General features: G+C 40.4%; 1 protein-coding gene across 2 annotated transcripts in view; it reads right to left on the reverse strand.

Annotated features, from left to right (window-relative positions):
* TRIM28 (tripartite motif containing 28) overlaps positions 1-11,445 on the reverse strand; it is a 29,298-nt gene extending 17,853 nt beyond the window's left edge. Inside the window, exon 1 of one of the 2 annotated variants that reach the window (XM_089504325.1) lies at positions 10,738-11,445. In XM_089504325.1, coding sequence (XP_089360451.1) covers positions 10,738-11,074 — 337 coding nt within the window. In that variant the 5' untranslated portion in view covers positions 11,075-11,445. The remainder of the gene's footprint in view (positions 1-10,737) is intronic. The other variant, XM_089504326.1, reaches the window with a different exon arrangement.
* Positions 11,446-27,538: the final 16,093 nt, after the last annotated feature.

Here is a 27,538-nt window from a genome sequence, read left to right on the forward strand (position 1 = left end):
CTGCAGATGAATGTGGCTATTGTAACACAAAAGCCAGTGCTTCCCAAGTACTCTTCCCTAGGAGTCATGCCTTCTTTCCACCTTTTCATAAAGACATACATCTGTTGTTATTCTTAAGACACCTCCTCCTTTTACCCCTAATTTCTGATATTAAATACAGTGCTCCCTTCCGTTCCAGAAACACCCCCACGTAAGGGGAAAATCATGTATGCTCGCGCCCTATTGAAAATGGGGGACGTGCATGCCATTCATTAGATTCTCCTGCAGCTTCAGAGCATGCTGAAAGCTGTGGAAGTGAAGCCCGCGTATGGCGCAGGCTCACTGTAAATATAAAAAGGAATGTCTGAAACAGGCACGAATGCAGCCCCCAGCATAAGGAAACAGCCATATCATATAAGGAGATCCAGGACCATATTTGGGGATCCAAAAGGCTCAGTAGGCAAGATAACTTCTTTTTACCTTTGGCAACACAGGACAATTGGGCATACTCCATTAGTTTGATCAAGAACTAATTTCCTCTACAGAACATGTTTACTAGTTCTCCTCTTCCCTCCCCACTCTCTTATTCTCTTTTCTGTCATGTTCTTCAGGTTGCAAACACAGTAGGTATGTGCAGATTTACGAAGTATTTCAAAATGCTAGCACCAGCCACAATACTGGGATCAGGCAACTGATCAGTAAAAGCAAGTAATTGTACAAAATAAGATGTACATTTTTGGTTGGTTCTAACTTCTGACCCATCATTCAAATAACATGCACTCCAAGAACCATCACAGACAGAACAGCACTACTTTGCTTAATATTTATAGATTTTTTTGAAGTTTTTTCCACAGTAAACCTACTCTACTAACTCTTAACCTACAGTTTAGCATTACCTCAATATACAGTGAGAGTAAGGAAACAAAAATACATTTTGAACCTTCTAGAGACTGGAAATTTCTACCCTGTTAATGAGGTATACCTGTATTAGTTTCCCAAGTTATTTAGCCAATATAGCTAGTCTTTTAGATACAGCATTAACTCAACAAGGCATTTACATCTCTAAGGAATGACAGAAATATATAAACAGCAAAAGATCTGTACTGGTATCTATACAAACGCTGCAGCTAATTAATGCCCTCAGGATATTGCTGGACTGCAACTTCCATCAAACATCATCATGGAAGCTGCAGTCCAACAACATCTCATGGTCCACAGCACCCCGGTACAAAAACTCTTAGCAGTATTTCACTTTTGAGGAAGAAGCAAATTTTGTTTCGGTTTTGAAGGCATCTCTGTACCACAAGTTATCATATTTTAGAATGGCTTTAAGTTTGGAGATTAGTACACCTGCAGATAATGCTCATAACCCATAAATGTGTATAATTTGTTCTACTGAATATTTCAGGAAGCGTACTCCAGCTGGCTCAGAAAAGAAGACTAGAATTCTCCATCAAAATATAAGAGTTAATGTCAGTGTTACAAAATTGATCAGTAGCAGATATATTTGTAGTCAGCCTTCCCTATTAATATGCTATTAGCAAAAATGCCTTTAAGGTCGGGGGGTGGGGACTAAAGACTGAAAATTGTGGAGTTTCCAGATTACTTGTATAAAATGCCTCTGTGCTTCAGAGTGATGTCTATTCTAACATGGAAGCCCTTACAACACTAAAACATTTCAAAAAACACTCGGGGGTGGCTGTGTAGGCCATTTAGTACAGTGCACTTGCATTTTACGCGGCTTTCAGCATATACTGAAAGCCGCGCTGGAAGAGCCTGCTGCGCGCTCTAGAAGAAGTAATTGAGTGCGTGCCCACGGCATGCAAGCCCCATTATTTTCTATGGGGCTTCAGCATATGCTGATTTCCCCTTATGTGGAGGGATCCGGAATGGATCCCCGTGTAAGGGGAGGGCGCACTGTACATTAAAAAAAAAAATCCACCAAACATATCACCAAGGACTCCTCTTTTGCAATCCAATATGTCTCCATTCCTGTGAGGCCACAGGCCTTTTTGTGGGCAGAGGAGAATGGATTCCTCAAGAAGTCTCCATGTTTTTGCATCAGGAACATTTTGGTAGGTGTTGAGGTAAAACATGCCAATTTGGTCCAAATTTGAGAAGAAAAAATTTTTAACATTTCAAATCTTTCTTTTGTTTTTACTGCTTATCTTGAGCATCCAGTTTCCATCTTTGTACCCATTAGACTTTATTACTCTTTCACATGGCTTTATATCTTCTTGACAGCCCTTTGATGAGGACTGGATTGGACTGGACTTCCAGATTAAGGCACCTGCTGGCTATCAGTCTTCAGGCCTTGTCATGAATTATTGTTGTAACTGTCCCAGAATCTTTAAGATAGGGAAGGCCATTTCCACTTCTTCCCTAATGTTTTATTTCCAATGCATTTTGTTTTACCTTACTTCCTTTAATTCTGGAAGACTCAAGTACAAGATCAAAAAATGCAGCAGTGTGAAACAATGGCCCTGAGCCAAGCATGACATCATTCCTCCACCAAGATAGCAGAGGCTGAATCTGAATGAAACAGCCTTTGTGGAACAGGAAGATTTCTTTGACCAGGCAAACTGCACATTTCTTATCTTAGACATATGCAGTACAGCTAGACTGAGCACTACTAGCCTATTACTAGATAAAGGAGAAAGGTTTATAAGGATCAATTTTACTGCAGACAAACCAAGCCATATTGCTTTCATAGTTCCAAGTCCTGCAAGAAGAGCACACAATGAGTTGCCAGACACCAGAGTCCCAGGGTTAAGACTATATATAATCTGTGCATTAATCTTATGCATGCAAGTAGCATAGGAGTCAAGTAGTTATTGAAAATTAAATTTGCTAATTTTTAATCTGAAATGGATGTAAGCAAAATATAAACTATGTAAGAGGCCAGCTGCCACAATGAAATTGTACACAGCTTTGAAAAATAGGAACAGTACTACTTTAGCTTTACTGTGGCTGGTTATATTCCTCCATAGACAGACATGCAAAAATTTACTTTAGGAAACTCAGCTAAGTGGTTCAAACCTACTGATATTGTTTTCCCCTTCAAATGACTAACAGGAGATTTACTTTGGGGAAGTTAAGTTGCAGTCACTAGTCTCCCAGTCAGATTTCCAATTTCATTGTTTCTGGATTTTGTTTTATTTTGTTTAAATGGTTGCCAATGGAAGATCACTCCAGAGTCTTCTGTACAGTTTTTATAGCAGTTGAAGGAAGTTGTAAAACCTGCAAAAGATATCCCTTCCCCTGCCTTCTGCTACATTCTTAATCCTGTTCTCATTTGCTTTACAAAGCAATGGCATGTGCAAAGATGGGGGAGGGATCCTTATCTCCTCTCTCCACAGCTTTCAACCATCATCAATCTTTACTTCCTGAAAGGAGCATCAATTTGCCCTTGAGCTATTGGCAGAAAAAAGCAGGAAGGAAACTCACATAATATTCCTAAACAAAATGCCCTACAGTTGGTCCTTCTTATACACGGATTTTTTATACACGGATTTAAGCATACACGGTTTGAAAATGTTCCAAAAAAGTATAAATTTACCTTGATGTTCCATTTTTTATTAGGGACACCATTTTGCTATGTCATTATACTTAATGGGACTTGAGCATACACGGATTTTGTTATACACGGGGGATCTTGGAACCAAACCCCAGCGTATAACAAGGATCCACTGTACTTTACAGAATCTTCCACTAAACGTGGTTTCTTCCTATGAGCAAAGGTATGCATTTTACAGGGAAGGGAAAAATTGCTTATTTGTCAAAAATACTAAGAACCTGTTCATAAAAGCCAGTAAAATATGTCCAGTCCTCCACTATAAACAGTGCAGTAGTTGGTTTTAAAGTTATTGTTATCTATTTTATATAAGCTGTTTTGTAAAAACACTGCCCCTGAAAAGTGACCTAAAATGCCCATGCAACCATAAGAGCAGTTACACATGCCTTGTATCCATCCTGCTTTGCTGTCTAATACAAATACACAGAAATTTATAAACACATAATGTACATTACCACTCTAGAGAGTGAAATCTGGTCTACAATACAACACAATCCAAGTCTGTGACAATGGGTAGGACTTTTGAATGTTGCCACTTGGGGGGGGAAATCTATGACTTAATATATTACTTCTGGATCCTCTAGCCTTTTTAGTCCTGACTTTAGTCCTTTTTAGCCTACTCTTTGCAGGGAATTATTCACATAGGGGATAATTCAGAAATGAAATACTCTTTACAGGTTAAGTTGGTACAATCCATTCTACTAGATTTCTATCATCAGAGACTGCCACACAATTCACTGCAGACCTAGGTATCTGACCATAGCTGGCAAGTTAAGAACAGAAAGACTGGCCACCTCAAGTCACTTGGTCCAAAGGAATCTGATTCTGCCTATTTGCACACTCAAGTCCAACATGCTATATCTTACATCACACTTGCAGTAAGCATAAAAAGCCCTGTCAGTCAGCAGTATTAATTCTAGGAAGGGCTAATATCTACACTGTAGAAATAATGCAATTTGACACCCACTTTTAGCTGTCATGGCTCAGTCCTTCAGAATCCTGGGATCTGTAATATTTTGAGGCACCAAACTGCTGACAGACCAGGCTGAATATCTCAGCAAACTACAAAGCCCATTATTCCACAGAATGGAGCCATGGTAGTTAAAGTAGTATCAAATTGCTTTATTTCTGCAGTATGGAAGAGCTGCAAGACTGCCAAATATTTTATAGCCAGCTCACAACCACAGAACATGTAGTAAAATTGAGGCTCAAACAGATTTCAAACTAGTTCTTAGCCCAGTATGAGCCACTATGCTGGGGTGAGGAACAAATCTTCCAACTGTTGCTGGGAAAGAAATCCAGTTGAGCAAATAGAAAGTGAAGATATGAGCTGTGGTCCCCAAACATCTGGCTGCTAAACCATATGATTTCTATTTGTTTTGCCTTTTATGGATGACATACAACCAGTAACTTGTACAACTCTTTGGATTCCATGCAGCAACCACTAAGTTAGGTAGCACTGCAAACAAAAACATTACACATTATCCATGAAAATTATCCCAAGAAGTCGAGTCTAATGTCTAAAATACATTGCAGATATAATGCAGTTTGAGGGCACTTAAACTGTCCTGGATCAATGCTATTCTGGAAACCAGTTTTGTAAAACATTTATTTAGCCCTTCTCTGTTGGAGCTCTGGTGTCACGATAAACTACAATTCCCATGATTCCCTTGTACTGAGCCAGGACAATTAAAACGGTTTGTAACTGGATTATTTCCCCACTATGTGTTGGACCTAACTCTCAGAATCTCCCCTTCACAGGGATCTCATTCAATCATCCCTTTTCACACTACTTGTTCTTTCCCAATCAGTTAACCAGTGAATTAACTGTGGGGAGGAGCAAGATTTAAGATTCATTTTTCAGTCCTCGGCCATGAGGCTTATCTCCTTAAACAGCAGTATGTGCATCTATGTGAAAAGGTGTTGTGGTTTTCCCCTATAATACCACTTTTACTTTGGTTCTCAACACTGGTATCACTTAGTAATCAACCTCATCAGCCACTATTGCGCCAGGATTTTATTCAAGTTAATGATGAGGCAATTTTGCAGTGAGTAAACGGAATCTACCTCAACAACTAGCCTGCCTTTCCAGGCAATTCCTTCACAAGCATTTCCAAACAAAAAAACCCTCACTGACAAATGGGAACAGATTTATTCATTTATTTCACTGGATTTCTATACCACCATTCCCCCAGAAAGGGATCCAAGATGGCTCACAGATAAAATTGCTTTAAAACTTCACAGTTCCGGACCCTGCCGCATAAGGGTAAAAATGTGTAAATTCAAGCCCCATTAGATTAATGGGGCTTGTTCCCGCGGCACACACCTGGCACACCAATGGGGCACATACCCCATAGCTTCTTCCAGAGCGCGGGAGAAGTCTTTCTGGCGCTGCTTCCAGTGTATGCTGGAAGCCACGTATGGCGTACACACATATGATGCAGGCGTGCTGTATTTTTTTGCTGTAACAATTAAAATCATCAACTGAGTAATTAACTGCATTGGAAGATAGCTAGAAATACAGTCTGCCCTTGCCTTACGCAGCAGATCCGTTCCAGATCCCCCCCCCCCACAAGGCAAAAAGCGTGCATGCTGGAGGTCCATCAGATATAATGGGACTCATGCATGTTGTGTGGCTGTGTGTGTGTGCCACGGGCACGTGCGCACCATTTGCCAATTCTCCCAGCAGCTTCCATGTAAGCTGGGAGCCACCTATAGCGAGCCCACGTATGGCACAGGCTCACGGTATAAGAAATGCTCAAGAGCATGCTGAGAATTATTTGAGGCCAATCTGTATTTGTAGCTCTCGTTTCCATCTTTAAATTCTGGCTTTAAAAAAAAATGACTTGGTGACCCTATTTCTATATTTGCATTTATTCAGCACTGAAATGCAAATATAGAAGTAACAGGATCTGCAAGTCAAGCCATTCCTCTTTGTCAAGATATTTTTTGGAAGCAGATACAGCTGTAAACAGAACAAGATCTAGAGAAGAACTAAGATGCGGAAAACTATACTAAATGGTATATTTGATGTAGAGAAGCAACACCAAAATGTTTTGTTTTGTTGTGCTTTTTCTTTATTTTTGTTTCATTTAGTTCAATTTTGTTTGGAATGTGGTGGTGTTTATTGTCAGATTAGTGTAAGATGAAATAAAAGTTGATTTTAAAACTGATTTTCAAAGCGGTACTACAAATGTTCATTGACTGCTGCTTCAAATACAATCTAATGGCATTTAGATCTTAAGCACACTGCTTTTAATAAGGATGGATTAGGAGCAAACAGCACTTATGCACTTCTAAAGTAGGATGCAGAACATCCAAACCATTTGCACCCTGGGAAATCACTGAAATAGAACTCTCCTTCTTGTATACAATCCTGAGAGGACTCTGCAGAAAACAGGCCCACAGCAGTAAACATTGGCCTGTTACAGACTGCCAAAATAAAGCTGCTTCGGGTCTCTTTGGAGGTATGCTATTTAAATGATGCATGGGTCCTAAGAATCCAGAAGCTGGACCAAAGCTGCACTCCAGTGCTTAGGAATGGAGTCTGGCTTTGGCACGACCTCCGGACTCTTAGGACCCATGCATACCTCCAAAGAGACCTGAAGCAGCTTTATTTTGGCAGTCTGTAACAGGCCATTATCACTTTTAAACATTATCACTTTTACCCCCCTCACACAGGATTGTTAACAGCACAGGATACTCATAAATAACCTCTACAAGGAAAAAGTTGCTAACCCCCCCCCCCAAAAAAAAATAAACAGGGACTAAACTTATTTTTCTACTTTGGTTAAGCAGCCCAAAATTGGTTTAACCTTTTATTTTCACCTTACTTCTGCTTAATGTTGACTAACATCTTGTAAACATTTTCAAGGCAGCTAGTCAAAATGAGTTTAATAGAACTGAAGTCTCACAGGCACAGCACTTGCAGCCTAGAAAGCTGGCCCTGTGAAATAGCACTGACCTAGGAGTTTCTTGAGATGCAAAAATCATGGACCAGCTCTAGTTTCAAGGACAGCACCAGAAATAGGAGTTAAAACCCATTAACATTTCCCCCTTCAAATCGCACTTAGAAATGTAATCAAGATAATAACTCAAGGCAGGTCTGGAAGAGTTAAAAATTCTTAATTTCGTGGAAATCTCTAGAAAGTGCTTAAGGTTTTTCAGTGACTTACCAAGTTGTGGGGCCCTAAAACCAAAGCTTGAGGGGGGAAATGGACTACAAACTCATAATTCCTGAAACCTGAGGGATTCTGGGAGCTAGAGTCCAAAATAGTAACCTTTAAAAGCACACCGTCCACCTTGTGTCATCCCTTAATTACCACCCTCAATAACAGTTGGTTTTCTAAACTGTTTACATAGTGCAATCCCATGTGAATTTACTCAGGTATAAATCTTATCATGTTACATGAACTTAATCATGAATAAGATTTGAGACTGTAGCTTAAGGCTCTCTGAGCAGATTTGCACACCCTCATCTCTTGGTACTTGATTCAGTACCAATCATGCTCCATTAAACACAGTGGAGCTTACATCAAATTGCTGAGAATGTGTTTCCCTTGTTGGCTGGTCTGGCCAGTGGGCTACGAGTGACCCTTCAGATCCTGCTGGACTACAATTCCCATTAGCCACGACCAGACTAGCCAATAGTGACATGACAGATGCTGGGAAGAGCTATCCAGTCTCATTCCTAATTTACAATCTAGTCAATGGTTTGTAAATTGGGCTACAACTTGAGAAATACAGAATCTGAGCCATAATGCCACAGTGGGTGATGATGGACCATTTGCCCCACTCTCTTTGCCTTACCTACTTCATGTGGTTCTTGAGGATGGAACTGGCAAGGAAGACATGTACGTCACCTTGTATTTGCTGGTGAGGTTCAATGGTGATAAACATAAGCAATAAACACATAATTTGAAGTTGCTGCATCCAGCACTACTTCTCATAATGAGAGGGTTAATCAATACACATGTAGCTCCCTGGAGTCAGTTATACCATTATACAGTTGGCCTTCCACATTTGTGGCTTTGACTTCTGCGTATTTGGTTATTCACAGATTTAACTGGTATTTTCTCTCCAGGTCCTCCAACATTACTCTGCTCGATGCTGACCAGTCATACTAGAAGACCTAGAGATTCCTAGAGAAAACATTCCTGTAGGCATTTGGAGATGCTCCAGTGTCATTCTACCATTTCATGTTGGCCCTCCACACGTGCAGCCTTGACTTCTGAGGATTTAATTGGTATGCTCTCTGGAGGTCCTCCAGCAAGACTCTGCCAGATGGCCGCCATAGAGCCATGCTGGAGTACGTAAAGATTCCTAGAGAAAACATGATTCTGTGGTCAAGTATGATTCTATGGTCGCATTCTAGCTAATGCTGACCATAGAGTTCCCCAGAGAGGGGCTCTCAGATTTAAACAAGTGGGTTATATATTTTTTTAGATTAGCCCTTTCTTCCACTTTTATGGGGTGCCCTGTGCCTCCAAAGCAGTGTTATGGTTCCACTTTAACTCTCATGGGCCCCATCCTACGGAATCCTGAGATCTGCAGTTCAAGGAGTAAGAAGCAGGTGACCAGATGTCCTAACTGCCAAGGAGGACAAGGCATGGCAAAATGTAGGACCTTCCAAGAAAAATGTAGGGCATAACCAAATGAAACCTGAAAATATTCCTCGGAGTGTGGTGGCGTCTCCTTCTTTGGAGGCCTTTAAACAAAGGCTAGATGGCTATCTGCTGGGAGGGGGTGCTTTGTGTATTCCTGCATGGCAGAATGGGGTTGGACTGGATGGCCCTTGCGGTCTCTTCCAACTCTATGATGTTATGGCACTTTCATTCATTCATTCAGTTTTTATACCCGCCTCTTCTGCCAGGGAGGGATGGGGATCTTGGGATTGTTAATGCATTTCTCTTTTAACTGTATCTTGTTTGACTGCTGTAATCTCCTTGGATTCCTTGAGATTAAGCGGAATACAAATAATTATTATTAACCAGACAATTCCCTGCCTCAGGCTGGGGGCAGGGGATCAACTCTGGAAACGTAGGGCTTGTCCTGGAAAAGGGAAATATCTGCTCCCCTTGAGTAAGAAGAGAAGCCAGCCTGGCCAAAACCACCAACCCCAGGATGGCGTGGTCCAAAGGGCACCATAGAGCTCTTAACTCTGTGGCGTGAGGATGGCACTGGCAAGGAAGGCTCTTTGTGTTTTGTAGGACCGTTAAGTGAACACATGGGCCTGGCTGAGGAAAAGACGGAATAAAGACCAGCTAGACTGCAGAGGTCCCCCAACTGTGCCCTTTAAGAAGCCTCAGCCACGCTGGCCAATAAGCCGGGGATTGTGGGAGCAGAAGTCCAAACCTCCGTTGAAGAGGGCAGTTTGTAGACCACTGAGGTAGGTAGGAGGCGGCGAGAAAGAGCAGTGGGAGGAGCCTATCCAGCCCTCGTCCTCCTTCACAGACACCAGCAACAAGGCCTGGCTCGCGGTGTGGCGCCACTTCTCGCGAGACGTGCGGCGGCCAGCCTCGCGATATCTCCTCCTCGTCGGAATGCCCGTGGCCACGCCCCCTCGCTGCTGCTGCCGCTACTTGCGCCGCCGCCATAGAGGCGCCTGAGCCGCCATGGAGCAGCGTCCTCTCACGAGGCGCTCCGCCCGAAAGGCCCAAACGGAGGCCATCCCCTTCCTCCTGGGCTTATTCCCTTCCTCACTAAAGTCAGCCACCTTCTTACCGGCCTTCCCCCCTCCTCTCCCCAGCGACGGAGGCCTTTCCCCGCCCCTTCCTCCTCGCCACCATTTTCCCGGCCTTCCCACGTTTAACACGAGACGAAAAGCCCTTCGCGCCCCGACGCCCGCCACGCGCTGCCTTTAGGCAACGAATTGAGAACGAAGCAAGGAGGCTCCCTCCCCTTTGTATACAAAGACACACCCAGAACCCGGGACGGAAGGCGATGCGAGGGAGGGAGGGATGAGGAAAGGAGAAGGCGGGCGGCGGGAGGTGAAAGAGGACAATGCGCTTGGGGCGCTGCTCCCAGGAGGCGCGCCTCGCGGAGACGGCGCCCTCCGCTCTGCGCCCGCGAGGCCCGCGTCCTCCAGCCTCCCCTCCTCCCTCCTCCCCCTTGGAAGCAACCCAATCCGGGAGAGAAAACTTCCCCACCGTTTCCCTCCTCCGGCTTCCTCCCGCTCTCCTCACCTTGCCCATCCTTGCTGTTCCCGGAGGCGGGCTCCACTTTGATGCACTCCTTGCAGACGGTGTGGAGGCAAGGCAGGAGCCGCGGGTCCCGCTCCGAGCGCAGCCGCTCCCGGCACACGGCGCACTTCTCCAGCAGGTCGAGGCCTTCCACGTTGAGCGGAGCGCTGGCCGTAGCGGTGGCGGCGGCAGCGGAGGAAGAAGCCGAGGCGGCGGCCGAGGAAGGAGCGGAGCGCTGCCTATCCCCAGAAGCAGCAGCAGAAGCGGCGGCAGAGGAGCCTCCTCCGCCGCCGCCGCCCCCAGTTTCCGCCGGAGCAGGAGCTGTAGCCGAAGCCGACATGGCTGCTGTTGTGATCGTTGCCTTGCGGTTAGGGCTTGCAAACGCCGCCGCTACTGCAGCGAAGCGAGGGCGGGTTGCGAGCAATGGAGGCGCAGCAGGAGGAGGAGAAGGCCGCGCACGCGCAGAAGGACGAGGCCTCGCGCGCTCGCTGAGGGGACCGTTGGGCTCCGGAGAGGAGCAGCAGCAGCGCGCGCAGCGGCTCCCTCTCTTCTCCTGCCGCCGCCGCCGCCCCTTTAGCCCCGCCCACTCGCCTCAGCGAACGGCGGGTAATAATTTTAGGCTGTGAGGGAGAGAAAAGAACAGTCGCGATAAGGCTGTGTGCAGAGAGAGAGAGAGAGAGACGCTCGAGAGAGCGCTCCAACGTTCCAGGAGGCGGGGCTTACGGAGCTCTTCTTGGCCAATCGCTGCCTTGCGACCCTAGCCGCCATTGGTTGGAATCCTGGCAACTACCGACTGAGGGAGGGAGGAGGGGCTTCTCGGAGATTGACAAAAGAAACGGCCCAATCGGAGTGCCCCCCTTGGCCAATGGGAGCCGAGGGCAGAATAAACCGATTCAGGCCTCTTTGAGGGCGGGACTTGGGCAATAAATTTTTTAGAGGAATTGTAACCATGGCAACAATGGTTGGAAGACTATTATAAAGTCGTTTGTTTCTCCCCCCCTAAAAAAAGAGATAGCCAAGGCTATATGTTATAAAGATGTTTATAAAGCACCCTCCAAGCCCATTGTTCTCCTTCATTCCCCATCACAGTGGTCCCCTTTTATCCTCCATGTTGGAGGCCACACCAGTTTCCCCTTGAGGCATTAAATGGCTGAAGCACAGAATGGTATAAAACATATACTAGGGGAATAAAGCATATAATACAGGTTGGAGTAGCTACTCTTTGACTGCATCCACACTGGAGAAATAACCCAGTTTGACACCGCTTTAACTCTTTTCTGGTTCAAGGCTATGGAATTCTGGGAGTTGGAGTTTCTTGTGGGCCCAGGGCGGAGCAGAGCTCCGCTCTGGGCCCCACAACAAACTCCAACTCCCAGAATTCCATAGCAAAGAGCCAGACAAAGAGTTAAAGCAGTGCCAAACTGGGTTATTACTCCAGTGTGGATGCAGCCCTTAAGTAGTACTGCCGTCCCTAAAACACGTTTAAGTCCAAAGTTTGGCACGCTTTAAAACCAGTTTCCTCAGGATATTACCAATGACTCCAGATCCATAGTTCCCCTATCGCAATATAGTTATTTAAATCAATTATAGGGCAGGCACTCTTTAGGTGAAGTTTCTCTGTCAAGAACAGCTTATGGGTGAATAAAAAGGAGACAACCCATTTCCTCACAGTCACAATGGCGGTTGTGAGGGGGTTTTGTGGCACCTTTGAGACGTGAGCAAAATGTTTTAGCATAAGCTTTAGTAAACTACGAATGCAGCTACACTGTAGGAGTAACGCAGTTTAACGCCACTTCAACGCTGAAGAAATAATGCAGTCTGACACAACTTTAACTGCCATGGCTGCATCCTACAGAATCTTTTGATTTGTAATTCTGTGAGGCACCAGCCATCTTTGGCAGAGAAGGCTAAAGGCCTTGTAAAACTAAATCCCAGGATTTCTTAGGATGGAGCCACAGCACATGAAGTGGTGTCAACCTGCATTATTTCTACTGTGTAAATGTACCCTTTGTCTGCTTCCTCAGATCCAAGTCTCTGAGCCTTATTATCACATTAGACGATTCCCGCTCAGAGAGGGAATATTAGAATTAGAAAAAACCCGCAATTGTAGGATGATTTTGAGATGCGTTTCCCCCAAACATAAATAATGCGAAAATAAAGTGAACGGAAAGTGGATAGAAACAACACCTTTTTACTTTCTGGAAGTTCACAGAGAAAAAGGTGTCGTTTTTGTCCACTTTCCGTTCGCTTTATTTTCACATTATTTCTGTTTGGGAGAAACATTGTGTGAAAAACCTCCCACATTTGTGGGTTTTTTTTTCTACTTTTAAATCCCGTTTCTGAGGGGGATTCATCTAGTGTGATAAGGCCCTGTGAAAGCCTATGCTACAACTTCTTTTACACAATTAGTCTCAAAGGTGCTACAAGATCCTTTGAGATCTTGGCTATATCTCTGACTTTTACTATCTAAAGGCCTGTCAGCCCTATTCCATACTAACAAGGCTGCATCTCTGAATATGCCCTCAGGTCACTTCCAATTTATGGTGGCCCTAAAACATTTTATTTTTTCCTTTTTTAAAATTATTTTTTATTGAAACATTAGAAAATAACAAATATTCGCATAATCAAAATTCAATCACACTGACGATACAAATACTATATACATATAGGACAGTATATATACATAAACATTTAACACATAACACATAACAATCATCTCTTTTAAGATTCCTTCAAATCCTCTTAATCACTTCCTGGTTTCCTATACTATACCTACTCATACGAGACAAAATAGGGATTCCTAAAGATTCTTTGCATAAAGTTAAGATTATCATAAGAGAAGCAAAACTAATACCATCAATTTCAGAAGATCTAAATTATTCATATAGTATGCCGTTTACATTCGATATCTATATATCTATAGTGATAGTATTATTATCAGTCAAGAAGTAGGGACAGGTAATAAAAATACCATACTAAAGTGAGGGGAAAAATGCCTGTTTGAGACAGTAAATCTAAATAATATATAAATAAAAGTGTTCCTTTCCTATTAATTGTATCTATAATTCTGTACACAGTGCCATTCTTCTTCTGTCTCCTTGAGCCTTCTTTCTTTCATTAGCACTGTCAATATGTCCATTTGCATGGCTTCATTAAGATTACTCAACCATTCTTCTTTTGTTGGGAGGATATCACTCTTCCAATATTTGGCGTATAAGATCCTCGCTGTCGTGATCGTATACAAAATGATGCGTCTGCTCGTCTTATTTCTCCCTGTATCTTTGTTTGGGTATTCTGGGATCATATTTAAGAGATAGAGGAGAGGGTCAAAAGGTAAATTACTCTGAGTGATTTCAATTATTGTTGTGTGTATTGTTTTCCAAAAAAGTGTTGCTTTATTAGAGTTCCACCTAAAGCATTTTCTTTCTTCAGTGGGGGTTTGCCTTTTTGCCCTCCTCTGAATCTGAGAGTGTGTGACTTACCCAAAGGCACCCAATGGGAATTCATGACTAGGTGACAATGTGAACCATGGTCCCCCAGTGTCCTAGTCCAACACTCAAAACTACTACATCAGATGGCTCATAAGTATGGTGTGAGGAGGGGAAACAATACAGAAGGAAAAGGACATGGAGAGGGAAAAGGAAAACAGGCATTCTCATCAACTGAGTACTTAATGTCACATGGTTTTTACAATGGTCGTTTGTGATGAAAAACAGGCTGCTCACAGTTTGAAAATAGGCTTCAATAGGCCACTGATGAAAAGCAATTTATTAGTCCTCCTAACCAGCATCTGCCAGATTCTGGTTGCTTCTGCCACACCAGGTAGAAGTCTGGAAGATGCAAATGGCACCACTATCATTGCTCTAGAGCAAATGAGGCTATTGTTCTTCAGACACAGAACTAAGAAGGTTAGCAGGAAATGTTTAATGCATTTAATCATTAATAGGCTAAAATACTTAATTTAGTGGCAAAAGTGGACTAAACTTACATCAGTTTATCCATCTATATTCCAGATTTAGACAGCAGAACAATAAAAAATTCTTAGGAATTCCCCCACATTTATGGACATCTTCCTCTCTGCAGATTTGCCCAAATCCACTCTTTAACTTCTCTGAAGCCAGGTTTTACTGATCTGGTTCAACTCCCTTTTGATATTGGGTTTAAACCTGCAGACGACTAAGATACCTGTGCTAACTGTAGGGGCTTTTTCTCCTATCTAGATTAGACATCATAAAATACCATTGGTACTGAATCTCACTTTCCACACATTAAAATGGGTGGCTTTTGTATTATATGTCACTCTCTATACCTAAAATACATGTCTATGTCAAGACTCTATATTCTGCAAAAGACAGTGTGATTTAGGTCAATGTTTTCTTCAGTTCACTCATAGTCTAGTACATCTTGTGCCGGCCAGGATCTCTGAGCATTGAATCCAACATCCTGAGAGCCAGAGGATGTGCATGCTTGAATTAGAGGAATAAGCATACACAGATAGTATGTAAAGGGTCAGACTCTGTTTTTGGTGATTCATAAGTGGCTCCTCTGTGTTTGACTCACATTCATACTTGTGTAATAGTTAAATCCTTTACCATATTTAAGAGCAAGTAAATGGTCCTCATTTCATTAATTATAGCCCAGTCCTATGCATGTACCCAATAGAACTTCCTCCAAACTAATTATGTGTTGGATCCCAGCCCTATATTCCACTTTTTCTTAATGGAAGTTGGTGTGCCTAGTTCTGGCAGTTTCCTATCCAGGACCCGATTAGATATAAACATACATGTTGCATCTTATGCCTTCAGAGACCATGTCCTGCTTTCATGTGCATCTGAGGAAGGGAGCTCATGCCCACAAAAGCTTATGTTATTCTAGTAATTAAGATGCCCAAGACTATAAAAAATAAATGAGCATGCCATCTGACATCATCCAGCCTCAGAGGGAGAGAAAGACAGGCTCAGCTCCATCAGGCCTAGCCTAAAGTAAGAAGAAGAGCCCTCCCTCCAGTCCATCTGCCATGGTCCAGGCCTCAGAGGGAGAGAAGAACCACTGGACTTATTCCCCTTCCCCACTACCATTCCCTTCTCCTTTTGTGTCATGTCTTTTTTAGATTATATTAACTATCTGTAAGCCACTCAGAGAGCATTTGTGGCTGATTGGGGGGGGGGGGGGTAAATATAGTAAATAAATAAATAAGAGTCAATTCTACTTTCCAAGGCCTACACATTTCTGTTTTATGGTGGAATGGCACAATATCACTCCAGACTTTCTAAGTACAGTACCTGCTGGGCTCTTCCTTGCAATTTTACTTGAAAATTAACTGTTGAGGTGGAGCAATACTTTCCTCTCATATCTTTAATTGCCCACTTTAATTGCCCATTGCAATTGTATTTAAAAGTTTTATTTTGGGGAGTGGAGGTAGAAGGAATACTTTGCAATTGCTTAGGTAGCCTTTAGAAGTAGTATACACTGAACCTCTAGGCAAGAAGACATAATAGATTTCCCAGTTTTCTAGGGATAGACCATCTGCAGGGCATAGGTGGGACTATTTAAATGCTAATACAGTGAAATAGAGCTATCAGAAACAAGTGCTTAGTTTGAAATACATTGTCTGTCCTTTTACCTTTTCATTCTTTTATTATAATATTTTTAAATGTCTTATATGGTCCCCTGGTCTTATCTTATACACACAACATAGGACCTATCCTTCAGTTTACATAATGTTTGTTTAAAAAAATACTAACAACTTTCAATTCATCATTGAAAATGTCAACCTGCCCTCAAAACATTCCAAAAGGAAGTAATTGTTACTGCTTTTTTTTTTCAAACAGGGAAACCAAAGCTAGACTAGAATTTTCTGTTGAATGTGTAGCTGATCTGTCTGAATGAATTATTTCAGCTTTAAAACTCATGTTGTTTTGTACCTTAAAGTTGCTTCCGACCTAAGACAACCCTATCACAGGTTTTCTTGGCAAGATTTGGTGGAAGGTTGTGCCTTGCCTTCCTCTGAGTCTGAGAGAGTGTGATTTACCAAGGGTCACCCAGGGGGGATTCACACCCTTGTCCTATTCTCAGACCATTACTCCACGCTGGCTTTCTTTAAAATTTAAGGTCCACATAATAGTTACTGGAGTACTCCGGCTTAAAATCCTTGGTTGCTACCAAGGTGGATTTCCATATCCCAAAGGAGCTGCGTTGCTGTAACAACAGCAACAACAAGAACATTGTGCAGTAAAATTAAAACAGTGCTTTGCTCTCCCATTCCTATCTTAATCACCTCACAGCTTTTTTGTGAACTCTCTTCATTTTCTAATTTCTAATTTATACATGAGAAACTGTATTTCTGACCAGGAGGGGGGCTCTCCATAACCAAAAAAAAAAATACCTGTTGTATTTTGCACAACATTTGCCAGTTCCCAGTGTTAGGCAAGTTGCCCTTTAGTTTCTGAGCTCCCTCTCCAGCCTAATTTGACACTCTTTTTTTTTTTTGCTCTGGTACCAATTCCCACTGCAGTCCACAGGAAAAAGTTTAAAACATAAGCATGGTGTAGTGATCTGAGTATTGGACTACGACTCTGGAGAGCAGGGTTCACATTCTCGCGTGGTCATGAAACCTGCTGGATGACATCGTTTTTTGTGGGGTTTTTGGGCAATGTGGTGAAACGTCAGTTTATTCCTGACGTTTCGCCAGTATCTGTGGTTGGCATCTTCAGAGAATAGATGACCTTGGCTAAGTCGCATTCTCTCAGCCTCAGAGGATGGCAATGGCAAAACCCCTCTGAAAGGATCGCTAAGAAAACCCTGAGATAAGTTTGCCCTAAGGTCTCCATAACTTGGAAACAATTTGAAGGCACACAAGAAAAACTAGCCAAAGGAGGGCAACTAAAATGGTGAAGGGTCTTGAAACCATGCCCTATGAGGAACGCCTTAGTGAGCTGGGAATGTTTAGTCTGGAGAAGAGTAGGTTAAGAGGTGATATGATAGCCCTGTTTAAATACTTGAAGGGATGTCATATTGAGGAGGGAGCAAGCTTGTTTTCTGCTGCTCCAGAGAATAAGACCCAGAACAATGGATGCAAACTCCAGGAAAAGAGATTCCACCTCAACATTAGGAGGAACCTCCTGACAGTAAGGGCTGTTCCAGAGTGGCACATATTCCCTCAGAGAGTGGTGGAGCCTCCTTCCTTGGAGGTCTTTAAACAAAGGCTGGATGGCCATCTGTCAGGGATGCTTTGACTGAACGTTTCTGCATGGCAAGGGGTTGGAATGGATGGCCCTTGTGGTCTCTTCCAAATGTATGATTCTAGGAGAACAGGCTGAGACAGCAAGGAAGAATGAGGGTGCCTACTGCTGACCTCTAGAATTTTTTTCACTCCCATTCTTCCTTGTTGTTCACCTGCTCTTTCTGAATTAAATTAAGAACAAGGAGAAGAATCAGCAACTTGCTTTAACCTTTTTCTTCTGGACTGCAGTGGGAATTGCTAGTGCAAAAATAAAAACCAGTAAGTCTTAAAGGTCTTAATGTTACTGCCACATATCTTTTCTTTTTCCCCACTCCCTTTCCTTCCTCCTTTTTATGCTACAAGAGATTAAGGGCTTTATCACAAGGGAGTTTAAACCGCGATTCTCCTGGAAAGGAAGCGGCACCTGATATGTTGATTGCATGATGCCACTTCCCTTCCGTAGCTGCCCTGTTCCCCAGCAGTGCCTTTTCATTCATGGGGGAATGAGCTGTCGACTGTGCAATGCCCCGAGTGCGAAAAGCCATTCGCAGGAAACTCGCATTATTGGCAGTCACATGGTGTCACTGTCCACCTCCCCCCTCCCCTTGCTATTATTTTTTAATTCCCTCAGGTTTTCCTCCTTGACTACTGCAGTCTTCTTTTGTTGGGGCTCCCATTGTCCCACCATAGTCCTCTGATTTTCATATAGCATTCTGCTGCTAAGATTATCTTTTTAGCTCGTTGCTTTGATCATGTCACCCCACTTCTGGCATCTCTTCACTGGCTAGCCAGCCTTTTATGATTCGGCACAAGCTTCTTCTCTTAACATTTAAAGCTTTACACAACCTAGCTCCCCCTTATCTGTCAGTCCTTATTTCGTCTCACCATCCTGTTCAAGATGTGCGGTCCAGGAGCTTGGGGCTTTTTATCCAGCCAACGGTTTCTTCTTCCTTGGCTTGGCTTCGTCCTTTTTCACTTGGTGCACCATATTCCTGGAACTGATAATTGATGGCTATTGCGTGAGCTCTGTGTTCACAGTCTCCCTCTCAACCCAATTAACATTATTGTTGTTGTTAACTGCTGTTAAGTCTACTTTGACTTATGTACACCCTATGAATGAGAGACCTCCAAGCCACCCTATAATCAACAGCCATGCTCAGGTCTTGCAGACTCAGACATGGCTTCTTTGACTGAGTTTATCTGACTGCAAGTATAGCACATAAGACAAAAACTGCACCTGATGCATTTCAGGCAACCATTAAAAACATTAACTCAGTAGATGGGGTGGGGGGACAGCTGATCCCTAGCCTCTATCAAATTATTTTATTTATATCTCAAACAAACTTCCATCCAGACACTTCCCAGGAGTTTACCGTAGTTTCAGAGACAGAATAGGGAAACTGGTGAGGAAACACAACCTCCAAATGATCTACAGACTGACAAGAAAATCCAGCAAATGGTGCACTCAGTGAAGGACAGGAAAGATCCTCTCAGGGTCGCAGGAGTTTACTGCATACCATTCAGTTGTGGACAAGTCTACATAGGGACCACCAAACACAGTGTTCACATATGAATCAAGGAACATAAGAGACACTGCAGGCTGTGCCAGCCAGAAAAATCAGCAGTGGCAGAACACATTATAAACCATCCTGGGATAAAATGCAATTTGAAAACGCTGACATTCTGGACCATGCCAACAACTATCAGGTCAGAATGCACAGAGAAGCCATTGAAATCCACAAACACCTGGATGACAAAGTTTGGCAACCAGTCTTGAAAAACACCAAAATCAAGACACTGCACATGCAAATGAACATCACCAGGTTGAGGGGGCTTCTGAGCAGACAATGAATTGCTAATTAAATAGACACAAATCCTCTTCACGTATCCTCCTGCCCTGAGGCCTTACCATTCAACAACAGACCAACACAGAGTTTAACATGTAAATCACTTCCTCTCAACTAAGGGCCACACAGTATATATACCCCACTCACTTCCATGGCAGCATTCTCTGAAGATGCCAGCCACAAATGCCGGAGAAACATCAGGGATAAATTCTTCCAGAACACAGCCACATAGCCCCAAACCCCCACAAAAAAACTATATAATCACAGACAGTTGATTCATCCAAAGTCCTGGAGGTTTTTATCTTCAGTTATAATACATACACTATAAAACAGCATACACACACACACACACACACACACACACACACACACTCCTTTGTGGCTTTCAATCAACTTCATTGTCTGTTTCACAGCTACAAACTAAAACACAGTAGCTCACAGCAATAACCTGCTGCTCCAACAATAAATTGCTCTCAACCATCAAACTGTCAATTCTCAACTGTCATCTGACATTTGACCAGTCTCCTGGTCCATTAATATAGAATGTTGGCTGTGAGTCATCACTGAGTCAATCAAAATATTTTTCTGTTGTTTAAAGGCATATCACACTAACAATACCTTCAGAGTATAGCCCTGGTTGTACAGTTGTCTGGTACTGTAATACTGTATATCGCACTAACTAAATTAAATGTATGATGATTCAAAAGACCTAATGCTTCCTCCTCTTTTTGCCCATTGTATTGGCTTCACATTGCCAGACTCATGTAGAGCCCCTGTTCTTTTTGCTTTTGTCCTGTGTGAGGAGTATGGTTATGATTTAAATTCAGTTGTTTAAATCATTATATAAATTGCTTCTCTGAAGGATTACATTTAATTTATATAAATCACACATTACAGTACTACTGAAGGAGATTTTATTTAATCGTAATTTTTAGTAGAAGTACATTATTGTTTAACACATGTTAATACATATTCAGAGACATGTGTTTAATTAGAACATAGGTACAGTGGGTCCTTGTTATCAGCTGAGGTTGGGTTCCAGGATTTCCCCAGGTATAACAAAATCCTGGATGCTCAAGTCCCATTAAATATAATGGCATTAAAAAAGGGTCTCCCCTCTATAATATGGCAAAATCAAGATTTGTTGTTTTGACTTTGTACAGTACCTGTTAAAATATTTCCAAACCATGGATGCTTGAATCTGTTGATAAAAAATCTGTGGATAAGGAGAGCCAACTGTATTCACTAAGCAATTATTCCAGAACTTTTTTTATTTTAATATTGTACTTATAAAATTGAGGTCTCTTTCATTTATGCCTAAACTCCTCCTCCTTTTTCAGATCAATTACATTTCCCCAAATTCTCTACACTGTACTAGCTTTCCCTTCTGTTTCTTGCATTTACAGAAAAGCAAAGTTGAGAGAGAGAGAGAAAAAGAGTGTGTGCCATATGTGTACACTACTGCTACTCAAAGTACTGGTCCATGGGCCAATACTAGTCCCCAAGCTGTGGGCTGCAAGTCCCTGGTGACTTTCCAGGAAAAATAATTAGTGGGAACCAATATGGTACTACTCCCTGGCAGAGTGGAATAAGGGGAAATTGCTCCCTCTTCCACGACAGGTAGCTTGTTGTGATGCTCTGATGTATATCACCCGCAGAACAGGTTTTATGAGATATCTCCCATCTCCATAAACATAGGAATAGAATATTATTAAAAATCATGTAATTAATATTAATTATTATATCTTTGACACAGGCTTTTTTTTTTTACTAGCTGGTTTAGGAAAAAAGTGAAATCCAACTTATTTTTTTTAAATTGCATTTAACTTTATTTTTTTCTTATTTTAAAATATTTCTTAAATCAACCCTGGATGAATTGTTAAAAGTAGTGGAAGACAAAGCAGGGTATCCAAGTTGCAATCATGAGCCTACCTGATAAATAAAGGAGCCCAGAATTGCTATTAATGAAAGGAGAAGGGTGAGATATATTTGGACAGCAGGAATAGAATGAATTTTGTCTGACAAAACCCCTGTGGAATTATTACCAAAGCTTTTTTGACAAGAATTACCAATGATTCACTTACTGCAATTCATATATATATATATATATATATATATATAAAGTTTATTTACATTAGCTGACCAGGCTTTTGCATACAACCATAAAACAATCCAATACCATATTAAAACATAGATAAAATTGATTGGTAATAAAAAATACAAAATAAGACTAACACTATATCTTATCACTAGACAATTTAAAAGTTTCTCTTTTTGTCAGAGCTAACTTGATGCACTTGGCTGTTCAATAGGACATGTATTAATCAGTTCCTGCTAATATATATATATGGTCAAGGTGTACTGGGCTTTCAAGTCCAAATTCAAAGAACATTTCAAAAGAAAATGATACACTTGCTGAAATTGCTCCAGACGTCTCACAGGCCCAGATCTAGTGCTAAGGATAAGGGCGTAGTTTGCATACTCTTCTTCCACTATCATCACTTCCTAAATTTCCTGGTCTTTCTATTCCCATCCTCATTTTGTATCTTATTTAGGTCTTTTTTACACAAGGCAGTAAATCACAGTTACCTGGGGATGATAATGCCTTTGGCTGGGTCTCATTACATAACATCATCCTCTTCTGTTCTCCCCATGAGAGACCATTTTCAAAGTGTTTCTTTTTATTAATACAAAAACCAACCCATTAAATGACCTCCTTTCCCACTACTGTTCTGCTAGGATTTCCAGTGCAATAGTTTGATTGCTCTTAATGCCAATTTTGGGTTGTCAGGGGGTAAGCATTGAGTCTGGCTTAGATAAACTACTAATCAGGTGAGAAGGCAAAGAAGTGGAAATTTCAATTTGATATTCTTTCAGTTGGCAAAGAAATTTGAGAAACATTAACCTTTTTTGGCAAACGACTCCCACTCCCACTCAGGAGTCTTAACAGTTTAAAAAGTATTTATTTAATTAACCCTATACTGCCTTCTTGTTTAGCGTTTCAGATTTGATTAATCACTGGCAGATGAAAGCCAGCAACTAGTTTAGTCTTATCTGCCCCGAATCCCTATCACTCCCACCACAAGGAAAAGAAAAGCCTTTAAAAAATATGACTGTTTTAATTTATATTTCAATTGAGAGGCATGTGCGTGTGTGCACACGCGCCACACTAGGAAAAGGGGCAGGAATAATGTTTTGGAGGACATACTAGATGGTCAGTCCCAAATGCTGTGCATGATAAGATTTTATTGCAAATGAAGGTTGCAATCTTGGAATGGTTCCTAAGGTGCAATAGGAAAGATAGCAACCCTGATTGTGCAGCGTTTTTAGAAACAATGCCATTTTAGTGGGAGACGAGCCTTGTGTGATAAAGTTCTTAAATAACCGAGCAAAAACACATGGGATCATACTGTTAGTCTTGTTGAAGCTGCAGGATTCAGAACAAGCCATGCAAGATTTTTGTTCTGATGCATAGTGTGCTTTGTATTTTTATTTCTATTTATTTAATAAATTATTTAATTTCTATGCTACCACTCTCTGAAGAGCTCATGTGAGCAGAAAGGGGTCATGTTTCTAGAATTGTTCTAGGGCTTTAATGTGAAGACAAAGGAATTAACACAAACCATAAAAGAAAACAAATGTTTCATATCATAGAAAAACTGTGATGTTTACGTACTTCAAGAGATTAGAATAAAAGAAAAAGAGATTTATTGTTTTAAAAAACCCAAATTAGGTACATTTTTCCACTTTTCTGCGGATAAGAAAAAAAGAGGGGTTACTATTTACATAAATAAAAGATATCCTGCAAAAGAAAAGTTTAAAGATAAAAATGGACATTATGTATGTGTAGAGCTTCAATTACCATCTTCAAGCTTTTTAATAGCAGGGATATATGCCCCCTTGGAAAAAGAAGAAAAATTAATTAACAATCTAAATAAAGAACTTATTGAATATAATAAAGGAAATTTATTGATAATAGGAGATTTCAATGGGGTCATAGATCCTTACAGAGATAGATCCTCTCACAAACCAATTAAGCGTTACTAAGGCAGACTACCTAGAACTTTTTTCGATTTGATGGAGAAACAATCAGTGGAAGATGTTTGGATTAATAAATATGGGGTATCAAAGTGATTTACTTTTTTTTCTGATTAACACCGCTCTGTGTCCAGAATTGATATGGCATTAATATTAAAAGAGATATCGGTTAAAGTAAAAAAGATGGAAATTATGTCTAAAATGTTATCAGATCACAACTTGATCCAAGTAGATATCCAAATTTTAAAGAAAGAATTCTACTGGAAATTAGATGATAACATTTTTAAAGACGAAAGATTTGAAAAACTACTTTAAAGAAAACAGCACAGAAGATGTTCAGATAAAGGTCACCTGGGATGCATGCAAAGCAGTGTCTAGGGAGTTATTATTACAAAAAGTCTCTGAGAATAAAAGACAGAAAAGGGAAGACATAAAACAAATTTCAGACCAAATGAAAGAAAGGAAAAAGAATTTAGGGAAAATTCCACACATGAAAAATTAAGAAAAGAACTACAAATCCTTCAAAAACAGTTACAAACCCAAACAACGGAAGAACTTGAAAAAAAAAAAACAACAACTTTAAAATGGTTAGACAGTCACACTTTGAACACTCAAACAAAGTTGAGAGATGGCTGGTTTATAAATTACAAAAAGAAGGACAATTACAGAAATTACCCATAACAATCAAAGCATAATAGCTGAGGAGGAGATTAAAAAACCTTCACTGATTATTATGTCAACCTATTTCAAGATTAAAAGAAACCAGAAGACTTTCCATCAAGGTTACAATCATATTTGGAAAATAAAAAGATATTCAAAATATCTCAGCAACAAAATGACACTCTTAATGCCCCAATTACTATACATGAAATTACTCAAACAATAAAAAAATTAAAGGAAAATAAATCACCTGGTCCGGATGGCTTTTCGGCCAAACATATAAGTTGTTTACAGAAGAATTATCAGCAACATTACAACAGACATTTAATCGGATCCCTATAGAATGCATACCAGAATCATGGTAAAAGCCGAATATCGCACTTATTCCAAAGGAGGGCAAGAACATCAAAAATATAGAGAACTATTGACCGATTGAACTCCTTAATGTTGATTATAAGATATACACTGATATTTTGACAACCAGATTAAAGAATATATTATCACACAAAATTCAGATCAATCAAAGAGGCTTTCTTCCTGGAAGATAGATAAGGAACAATACAAGAACTCTGGTGGATCTAATTGAATATTATCATGTTCACAACGACATGGCTATGGTATCTGTAGATGCTGAGAAGGCCTTTGAGAATTTGAGATGGGTCTTTATATTTCAATGTTTGAAGTCAACTGGAATGAATGGAAATTTTGTCAAAAGCTTTCAACAGATATACCAAAACCAGTCTGCTCGACTGATAATAAATGGTGAACTATCTACGGAATTCAAACAAAATAAAGAGACAAGACAAGGATGTCCTATTTCCCTTTTATTATTTATCATCACACTGGAAATCTTAATCGATAGAGTCAAAGAAAATAACAAGACTAAATGTACAAGAATTAAAGGGCATGAATTTAAAATAATTTAGCTGATGACAACAATATTGGAAGACCCTATAAACAATATAGAGGAGCTTCTTCAGGAAATGCAAACATTTGGTGAATATTCTGGCTTCAAAATAAAGTACACAGATTATAACAAAAAATATATCAAGAAAAGAAGAAGAAAAATAAAAATAAGTATCTGGATGCTGTATAGCAAAGAAAGTAAAATATCTTGGATTATGGTTAACGAACAAAAATGCTGATTTGTATGATAACAACTACAAACAAACTTGGAAAGACATTCAGATGGATCTTTAATGATGGAACAAAAAAAATATCCCTTTTAGGGAGAATTGCTGTTATAAATATGTACATGTTGCTTAAGCTACTTTTTCTATTTTTGAATTTACCAATAATCACCAAGAATAGAACATTTCTGGACTGGGACAAAGAAATTAAAAAACTGTATGGAAAGGAGGGAGGCCCAGAATAAAATGGAAAATCCTTCAAGATTGGAAAATTAGGGGAGGCTGTGCACTTCCCAGCCTAAAACTATATCAACATATGATATCCCTCATATGGATACAGGAATGGTTAAAATTGGAAGATCAAAAACTATTAGACCTAAAAGGAACCCAGTTGAGATTTGGTTGGCATGCGTACCTTTCGTATAACAAACGCTTGGTCAATAAAGATTTCAACAACCATTACATCAGAAATGCACTTATTAATGTATGGAAAAATATAAAAGTCAAATATTATGGGAAGATACCAACTTGGATTTCAATGTAAGAAGCTTTCGATGGTAGATGGAGAAGACAAGGTTGGATAAGATCTAATAACAAAAAACACTCAAGGAAATCTTCTCTTATGAGAAAGATTAGATTTAGAAAAAGATGCAAGTCTTGAAAGGTGGAAGTCTGCATAGCATAAAACACAATTCTTTTCTGCCTCGGAATATCTTAAAGAAAATTTCATCAAAATGGCCAATCGATTGTATTACACTCCGGCTAGATTAAATAAAATCTTCAAAACAGGAAAGGAAAGATGCTGGAAATGCCATAAAGAAGCTGGTATGTGGTGGTCATGCCCACACATCAAAAAATTCTGATCTAAAATTCATATTAGACTAAATATTCAGTACCAGTTTTCTCCAGAATTATACTTATTAAATATGACGTCGATACTTAAAAAAGAAGACGAAAGATCTCTCTGGAGAATTATGATTTATTTAGTCATGGCTGTTAGGTTAATTATAGCAACAACAACAACAAAAAAAGAGGAAACTGGAAGAAATATCCAAAATAGAAGAATGGAAACTGAAAGTCATGGATATACTTTTTTCTTTCTCTCTTTTGTATAAAGATTTATATTTGCTCTCTTATTTGGGAAATGTTAATGCATATTTTATAAATCTGCAGCTTTTTTGTGTATACTTTTAGGTTTCTTTTCTACTATAATAGAATTTAGGTAATGTAAAAATATAAAAATGTTAGATACACTGGCATTTCTGATAAATAATAGATTTACAAACAAAGTAGAAAAAGAATGGCTTCCTTTTCGGAACTTTGATTAGATGTAACGTAAATTTAATCTGTATGCAATCAAATTAATCTATAATATCAAATTGTAATGACTGGGGTAAATACAGAATTAGCTATATAAATTATATTTTCAAGCTAGTATTTATAGAAAAGAAAGCTATTGGTAACTGAGATTGTATAATTACATAGATTGCGTTACAGAAAGGAATCATGCAACATAACAGTATTTATATTTGCTCTCTTATTTGGGAAAAGTTAATGCATATTTTATAAATCTGCAACTTTTTGTGTATAGATTTAGGTTTCTTTTCTACTATAATTGAATTATGTAATGTAAAAATATAAAATAAAATAAAAAAGTGAAGACAAAGAGAGAAGGCCATAGAGAGCATTCACATAATGATATACAGTATGTCATAAGCCTGGCAGAAAGCAAAACATATCCTTACATTTAGCAGAATAGAAATAGGTGGTCACAGCACAGCCTGGCCCAGAGTTTAAGCTGGACTGAAATCTTATGCTCACCACTTTCCAAAGATAATTCACACAGAAAACCAATGGAACTCCCCCTTTCTTTCACTTTTGTCTCTTTTCCATAGGCTAAAATAAAG

Source organism: Sceloporus occidentalis, unplaced genomic scaffold (assembly GCF_023333645.1).
Source record: "Sceloporus occidentalis isolate IW3139 unplaced genomic scaffold, rSceOcc1.0.p SCAF_265, whole genome shotgun sequence".
Classification (NCBI taxonomy): domain Eukaryota; kingdom Metazoa; phylum Chordata; class Lepidosauria; order Squamata; family Phrynosomatidae; genus Sceloporus; species Sceloporus occidentalis.